Source organism: Wallemia mellicola (assembly GCF_000263375.1).
Source record: "Wallemia mellicola CBS 633.66 unplaced genomic scaffold WALSEscaffold_25, whole genome shotgun sequence".
NCBI classification, from domain to species: Eukaryota; Fungi; Basidiomycota; class Wallemiomycetes; order Wallemiales; family Wallemiaceae; genus Wallemia; species Wallemia mellicola.
The window spans coordinates 103,667-111,623 of NW_006531982.1; the positions used below are offsets into that span (position 1 = coordinate 103,667).

Here is a 7,957-nt window from a genome sequence, read left to right on the forward strand (position 1 = left end):
ATATTGTTTTCTTCTTGACTTTAGTCAATTTTGTTTTAATATTTCTGTAGCATTGGCTAGTGTGATATTCCCGTTTAGGATTTCTTCGCTATTCTCATCGTCGGCGAAAGATTCGATGTATGCCTTCCATTGTGGGAATTCTTCCTCACTGTTTAATTTGAATGTGTTTGGTGTGTCGGTCATTTTTCTTATAGTATGATTATATTTGGTTGCTTCGAGTATTGGAGCTGATAACTTGTTGGTACGTAAATATCAGACACGCTTTATTATAGGTTGTGAAAGTATAAGTACGTTATAGAATGATCATTTAAGATGATAGTTTATTTTACAAGATATGTTTCTTTATATAGTCTCTACTGTCCTCATGTTCCTTGTCGTCCTCTTGTCCTCTACTGCGCCTCGGTGTTCCTCTTGGTTCTTGGTGTAACTCCTTGTTCCTTCTATCCTTAGTCACTAAATGATGCTGTATGTTCAGCCCTGTATCTGTATTCTGACAGGATGAAGACAGTATGTGGGGTCGGAATGTGTGGGGGTATGAACTCACGTTCTACTTGCATTAATGCTAGATAGACTCCTACTAACTCGGCTTCATATATTGTAAACAGGCTGTCAGTGCCTAGTCTGTAAGAATCACTAACCCACTCTTTTTTGTGGAACAAAGAAAACCATGACTTTCAAATTTTCACACGTGTGGCGCATCTGCGGATATCACACGTTGTAAAAATCTCTGACATCAACCGGGGCAGTAGTGTAATGGTTATCATTGAAGGCTTGCATAGTTCTTTCCTTCACAGCGAAGTAACTTGTTGTTTCTTTCCGATCCCGGTTCAATTCCGGGCTGCTCCAACTTTTTTATGCATTTTTGTATGCTTATTGTTGATTTATTTTGTTATTGATTTTAGTCTAGCAACACAGATTTTATAGATGTATAAACTTATTTCTAAATGATATCATTGAAGTCATTATATACTACATCGTCGTTTGAATTTTGTGCAGGTTCAGCTCCTAGGGTATCACAGTCGAAAAGTAATCCAGCCATGGCAAAGACCCGGGCCCACACATAATACTCAATTTTCTGCAATTTATACCGATATTACATGTAAGACACGTAGCACTATCTTCCAAAGACAATGGTATGCTTACTGTCTTCTATGATAGGCTGCACATACTGATATCGTTGTGTAAAATTCTCTAAATATAAGACGCAGAGACAGAAAATGTCTTTTCCAAGTTTTTGATACATGTGTAATAGTGGAGACTTATGTAATTAAACTTAATGATACAAATGTTAATTCCTGAGGTAAGCAATAAGTGGTATTTGTAGTGCTCTCTTGTGAGCCTGAATATGGGATTTGAATATTCGGTTTGAAACAATAATACAATTCTCTTAGTTATATCATTAGGGTATTTGCTGTTTAAACTGCGGACGTAACTTCCCTGTAGGGACGATAACAGTAGGGTCAGGTTGATTACCAGTACCTAGCAAGAACACTTTATGGCAACATTCCAGAAGAATATGGGTAAAGTGACGAAGAATAAATACTCTTCATACCACTTATATTCCCTCTCCGCAAAGAGGTATATTCTTTCGTTTTTTTTTCAGTTTTCTGATCATAATAGAATCTAGGTGTCCAATCTACGTTTCTGTATAAGCGACAAAAACTTGTTATCATGGACTTTATATGAAGTTGTTGTTCTTCAACGACTACCTTGGTATTAAGTTCTTCATTTTTTTATTTTATTTTTATGGTTTTGCTGCTCGTACTAGTGACGAGCCTTACTTATTTATCAATCCTGTAACACTGACTATTGAAATTCCATCCTGTGAGTCATCTAGTCTATTTGGTCCTTTAGCAAATGTTCCATTGTTTACATCCAGTCTTTTGGAATAATGTAAAGACATCAGAAGTATTATACCGCCAGGATCCTTATAGCCGCCGAGCATACAGCGCCATTTAGTGGTGAGGTACCAGAATATAATCAGTAATAAGAGGACAGTAAAGAACATGTGGACAATGGAAACTATATAAGGTAACAAATATTGTATATAAACAAAATGTTAGTAAATGTAAAAGAAGTTATCTAAATTTCATACCGACTGGTACATCCTCCTTTTTGTTTTGTGCCACATCTGAAGCTTGCTACTTCAGCGTAATATAAACACATTTGTTTTTTGTGAGCCTTAAAGTAGTGTGTCTCTTTATCAGGTTCTCCATCCTGGTTTACGTATCTCTCGGAGATGCAATGGTGATGAAAACTCAATATATTGTTAAAACGTACAAATTATAACTTCGTCGATCAATAATTCTTATAGAGTCAGGATCATTTTACTTTTTGAGTTTGTAGGATTCAATTGGAAGCGTTTCTTGACCGGAGTAGTAAATTGAGATGCTTTTGCACCGTATTGGATTCGAACCTATTATCCTCTTGTGAAGGGAGGATCTAAGCCTTCACTGTCAGAATACCGATACAGAGCTGGATATATAGCATCATTTAGTAACTAGGGACAAACAGGGACAGGTAATTACGCACCAATACTCGGACAACAACAATGGATATACGGCCAACAATAATGATATTCGGGCAACAATGAAAACTAAACCATATCTTGTATCAAAAAAGCCATCTACTTTGGATCACATTATACTTAATACTTTTTAACCAATAATAAAGCGCGTTTGATATTCACCGCCACCTCAGGGGCAGCGGCTCTGGTCATGCAAATTTTCACAAAAAATCAAAAATATGAGCTCCAATAACTCAAAAATAAGCAACCTTCACAGAATATAAAAATGAACAGCACACCCGATATAATTAAATTAGCCAAAGAAGAAGAATTACAACCCTGAAGGCGCACATTAAAATATTCGCTGAAAATGAAAACAGCAAAGACATTCTATACGGAAGAATCAACTTATCAAACGCTATAGAACTATTAAATAAAAACGACCAATACTCAAAAGAGACACAAATGAAAATAGACCAAACTACACCATCAAACGAAGATACTGTCAACGCTGAAAATATATATAAGAAAAGACACAAAAGATTATTCAACGTTTTAATAAAATCCATATCGACCGATATCTTAAACAGAATCGACGAAACAAATAATGCCTCCGCTTTCTTTCAAGATATCTGTAAACTATTCGAACCAAAATAAGACATAGCAGCACTATACACAGACTTTATTGACAGAACATTTGCATACGGAGAGGATGCTAAGAGGTTTTATAAGGGATTTAAAGAAGTTATCCATCAAATTACAAAAGGAAGGCATTATCACAGACGAAAAACTTTTGAAATACAGAGCATTATAAGCATTAGCAACTGATTTAAATACAATGAAACGTCATTACTTAGATAATTCAGACGGCCTTAGCTATGATGACCTAACAAACAAAATTGTGGAAGATTATAACAAATAAATAAAACTAGAGCCACCAAATAACAGTAATTGGTAAATCAAGTCAACGGAACGACACCAAAACATGAACCAAACCAAACAACCGAACTACTGAATAGAATCGATATCAAATCATGCTCCTACTGTTTGAACAATAACTATAAAGTACCACACACACACTGAAAATGAATTCGGACACCTACATCCAGAACTTAAAAACAAACAACATATGAATAAAAGGCAGTTCAACAAATTTGAGAACCATCGCTCCATCAACAAACCATACACACAACCAAACTATAAATCACAATTATCATCTGAGAACTATAAAACATTACTAACAGGACACTTACTCCCTGATGTCTCACTCTTCGATCGAGGTTCAGACGCTACATACACTTGCAGACTAGACCTACTCACCAATGTAAGACAACTCCACACGCCTGAACGCTTCAGCACAATTAGCGGAGATGCAAAATCATCACTCGTCAGGACAATGCACCTCAACCTAGGATATCAGAACGGTACTATCAGCTGGATCGAAAAAGAAGCGTACTATAGTCCACATCACACTTCAACAATCCTATCGAAAAAGCTACTCGAAGAATACAATTTATACCTATTTTGCAAGCCACCATATCGGGCAACTTTCCACAACAGTCATAACGGGAAACTCGTGTACGACGTGCCATTCATAAACGGAAAATTACTTTTTAAACTCAGTGTAAACCCAATTTACAACGTCCTAAAGTATATTTTCTCAGTTTAGAGTATGAAGAAAGCGTCATTAACCCAATGGCATACACGAATCGCACACCTACACGAACAGGCAACCCGCAACCTGTTGAAAAGACTTTACAACATCACATTTCCTCGCAACCAAAGGATAAACTGTGACAGCTGCAAGATGAATAAAACAAACCAACCCTCATTTGATGGGAAACTCAATAAAGCAAAAGGACCACTAAACATACTACACTCCGACCTAATGAACATTCAAAAAGTAATGGATGAGAAATAGATCCTCTTAATTATAGATGAATATACAAGATATGCCTGCACTTTTCTACTCAAATACAAGAGCGAAATCTTTGACGTCATCACAAAACTACACACTGAAATCGAACGTCAAACAGGCCACCAAGTTAAAAAGATACACTCAGATAGAGCAAAATAGTATATGTCAGAACGTCTCATTATCTACTACCAAAAGCATGGAATAATCAATGAATACACTGCAGGATATGCACCATCGGCCAACGGCATCGCAGAACGCTACAATCAAACTATACAAACAAGCATTGCGACAATACTAACTGATGCTAAACTACCAAATGACTACTGGATGTTTGTAATGAACTACTACACACATATCAAGAATTGCAGCCCACACTCAAGTATAGAAACTGCCCCAATCGAAGGACTATTTGAAATCCTACCCCCTCTTCATCGACTAAAAGCTTTCGGATGTCTATTATATATACAACACCCGTCCCTTACAACTAACACGATATGCCCGATAAGATCCCCGGGCATATTCCTTTGGCTTCGATAAACAATCAAACGGAGCACTCATCCAAGTCAACGACGATATCTTAACATCACGTAATGTACACTATAACGAAAGCGAATTTCCTGGGATAACCAATATCAATACTATCTACAGTGCAAACCACTCATTCGCATATCGTTCCCCAACATCATCCAACTATGACGACAGCCACACCGACTCTACCGACGATGAAGAAGAGGAAGTAGGAGAGGAAGAATCCTCAAACGAAGCCGCATCAGTCACACAAAACGAACCAGACCCACACATACAAGAACAAGAGGAACCCCACAAGAAGAAACATCACATCTATCACAAAACGACCTCGATGAGCGGGCACAGGAGGAGCCCACAAACGAAATATATCCTACCTTAAATGACACCCCTATGCAAGCCCAGGACGAGCTCCCGAAAGAAATTTCATACACCCCGCAGAATGGCACTGATACGCAAGAACAGGAGGTGTTTCCGAAAGCAGCATCATACGCCTCACGTAACAACGCCGAGGAGCAGGAACAAGCGAAGTCACCATACATACAGTCGCCAATTTCCCACTATAATCATGATCCCCACACTGAGAAACCGGTCGGTCAAATGTCAGTCAACGCTAATACCGACGACTCACCAACACCAACACCAATACCTGTCAAAACCATATATGACCGCTTCGACAAACAGGAAGAATTCCCAAACGAATACCTTGGATTCAACCATAGCTCCAAACGCAAAGCCCCACCCGCTCTTGTCAAAGGCACCCTAATTCAACCGGGCCAAGCCAGACACGCAGCACGAGTCATCAAACAAGAAGACAAAAGACTTAGCAAAGCAGAAGATGCCAAAACCGATATACACTACGACCGCCTCAGAGAACAATGGTCACAGGTTAGGGGATCGAACCCTTACAAGTGGCTAACCATGAAGCCTTCGTGTTTTGTTTATTTCGCTTTTAAATAAATATATATATATATATATATATCTTTTATTTTTTTAATTCTTTTAAAATATATGTATTGATTATAGAGTTTCGATATGAATATATTTGAATTTGTTAAGATATCTGAAAAATCTGTTTGAGTGTTTTTTGCTTAATGTTCGATAAGCGATTTGTCTTGAAACCGTTCACCACAAGATCAGAGCTCATCTTTAACTACTCTACAAGCATTGTCATAATGTTCGTTGGTTTTACAAGAATGCTTGACCCCACTACTACAATCTAGAATACACGGATCAATGAAGTCTCTGGATCCGTCTTCCCTCTTACCAGAAGTGGTTTTTATAGTTGCTTTCCATTTACCCCCATGACTAAGAGTGGCACAACATCTAGTACATCCTTGCTCTTTTAGGTAGGACAAAGTAGCATCTACCCCATCATAAATAGTTTCATATTCTGCTGTAGTGGCACAGCTGCCTTCGTCTATAATACACATTTTAAGCCCTGTGCGCTGTGTTGCATCGTAGAAAGGATCATTATTGCACCTATTATCCTTATTGGCTACAGTAATCATATCCACAATAAATTGTCTAAGAGTATTGTACCCAGCATTAATTCCTAGTGCTGTAGAAGCATGGTTGGGTATACCATCATACCAAGCTCTCGAAAGACCTCCTTGCCCATATCTGTAATTGTATGGCAAATCACGTGCCCTTGATTGTATTACACTGTGAGTGTCTACCGCTCCTGCCTGATTTTCAGAACGCTTTGCAACATTGGCAAATTGGCCAAAACAACAAGAGGCTAGGCCTAGTCTCTTTTGCATACTACGCTTCCCGTTGAAACTTGATTCATCGTTCACAGGATCACCACCAGACAATTCAGGTATAAAATTTCCACCTATTGATATGTACAAACTATCATCTCCTCCATTCTCCTCTGTGCTAAAATTATCAAAACTACTTGGGTCAACGAGACATAAGTCAGAACCTCTGCAATTCTCCTTGCCCCTTCTAAGCTCCTTAGCAAATAAACTTGGTAGGAAAGATAGGCATGTAATAGATAGAACAATGTGAGCAACCCATGATGTAGCATACTTCACAGTCAAATTTGAAAGTCTAGGCGTGGAAATAATAAAATAATATATTAAAAATTTTTTTTTTTGATGATGAAATCTAAATATATTGTTAAGACGATACAAAGTTAAACTGCGTCCATCAATACTTCTTAAAGCATGAGGATTTGAATGGTGTGTTGAATTGGTGGGAAGCGTCTCTTGACTAATGTCGTAAAATGTCTTGATGATTTGCGTGTCCGGGAATTTTCTCGGTTACGCCGAACCACCGGAGTATCTTAGGTACGTAGTCAATTGCGGTTTGAAAAACTCGTAAAGGGCTTAAAGAGCTTGTGCGTTCCTGAGCATTGGACCTAATTCGAACCGAATGTTGATCTTGGTTATCTTTCTTCGTAAGGTGATTCTTGCCATTATGTGTCTTCTACATACAAATATTCTGTGCGAGATGCTATCATCTATGCCGCACGTCCTGCATTTCGGTGAGTCGATTAGTTTGAATCGGTATCGGTATGACTTAGTCGTAGGGAAGTGACCTGTACGTAGCTGGGTTGCTAGGCACCGTGTCGCTCTGGGTAGTTCATTGAGGATCTTAGCAGTTTTTGCGGCTGTCAGCTTTGCGGCTGATGTTTTTGAGGTATTGGACTTGATGACTGACAATTTCGAGGCTTCGATTTTCAGTGGAGCTGTATAGCGTTCGCGCATTCTGCGTCGCATTGCTGAGTATGAAGTCCTAAGTGTGAAGTCAATGTTGGTGTAATGATTACATTTTGTCCTTCCCTCGTTGGCTGTTCTATGAGCTAGTTCGTTACCATAGATGCCCGTATGTCCTGGGATCCAGTTCAATCGGACTATGGTTCCTTCTCTTCCTTCCATTCTTTTGATCTTTTCGATTTTGTCAAGCACTTGTTTTATCAAGTATTGTCCTGTCTTTGTCGTTTGTAACTGACGATCGCCGACAAGACCGCTAGACTATCGCTATGAATGAAGACAGTATGT

General features: G+C 38.5%; 5 protein-coding genes and 1 non-coding gene across 6 annotated transcripts; 4 read left to right on the top strand and 2 right to left on the bottom strand.

The window, feature by feature from the left end:
* The first annotated feature begins 739 nt into the window (after positions 1 to 739).
* Positions 740 to 846, top strand: WALSEDRAFT_t85. The gene has a single exon. It is a non-coding gene; the product is annotated as a tRNA-Ala (tRNA).
* Positions 847 to 2,810: 1,964 nt separating this feature from the next.
* WALSEDRAFT_33920 (hypothetical protein) lies at positions 2,811 to 3,407 on the top strand (the record flags this gene model as incomplete). The annotated part of the gene is made up of 2 exons (XM_006960262.1): positions 2,811 to 3,140; positions 3,322 to 3,407. Coding segments are annotated over exons 1-2 (255 nt in total), but the record flags the coding sequence as incomplete, so codon positions are not given.
* A 228-nt stretch (positions 3,408 to 3,635) lies between these two features.
* Positions 3,636 to 4,175, top strand: WALSEDRAFT_66167 (hypothetical protein; the record flags this gene model as incomplete). Its single annotated transcript, XM_006960263.1, has 1 exon — positions 3,636 to 4,175. One exon carries the CDS (start codon positions 3,636 to 3,638, stop codon positions 4,173 to 4,175), a length of 540 nt encoding a protein of 179 aa, XP_006960325.1.
* Positions 4,176 to 5,342: 1,167 nt separating this feature from the next.
* WALSEDRAFT_58637 (hypothetical protein) lies at positions 5,343 to 5,909 on the top strand (the record flags this gene model as incomplete). Its single annotated transcript, XM_006960264.1, has 1 exon — positions 5,343 to 5,909. The coding sequence occupies one exon, from the start codon at positions 5,343 to 5,345 to the stop codon at positions 5,907 to 5,909; it is 567 nt and encodes a 188-aa protein (XP_006960326.1).
* A 115-nt stretch (positions 5,910 to 6,024) lies between these two features.
* On the bottom strand, positions 6,025 to 6,901 carry WALSEDRAFT_58638 (hypothetical protein). The gene is made up of 2 exons (XM_006960265.1): positions 6,217 to 6,901; positions 6,025 to 6,168 (listed from the first exon to the last, which is right to left on the bottom strand). The coding sequence occupies exons 1-2, from the start codon at positions 6,710 to 6,712 to the stop codon at positions 6,086 to 6,088; spliced, it is 579 nt and encodes a 192-aa protein (XP_006960327.1). The 5' UTR covers positions 6,713 to 6,901; the 3' UTR covers positions 6,025 to 6,085.
* Positions 6,902 to 7,139: 238 nt separating this feature from the next.
* WALSEDRAFT_33922 (hypothetical protein) lies at positions 7,140 to 7,934 on the bottom strand. Its single transcript, XM_006960266.1, has one exon. The coding sequence runs from the start codon at positions 7,832 to 7,834 to the stop codon at positions 7,283 to 7,285; it is 552 nt and encodes a 183-aa protein (XP_006960328.1). The 5' UTR covers positions 7,835 to 7,934; the 3' UTR covers positions 7,140 to 7,282.
* Between the last annotated feature and the right edge of the window lie 23 nt (positions 7,935 to 7,957).

Bases quoted from the DNA above. Each gene is read 5' to 3' on its own strand.
- WALSEDRAFT_33922 (XM_006960266.1), bottom strand. From the start codon at position 7,834: ATGGAAGGAAGAGAAGGAACCATAGTCCGATTGAACTGGATCCCAGGA.
- WALSEDRAFT_58638 (XM_006960265.1), bottom strand. From the start codon at position 6,712: ATGCAAAAGAGACTAGGCCTAGCCTCTTGTTGTTTTGGCCAATTTGCC. The intron at 6,169-6,216 runs GTAAGAGGGAAG...CGTGTATTCTAG, and splicing joins AACTATAAAAACCACTTCTG to ATTGTAGTAGTGGGGTCAAG.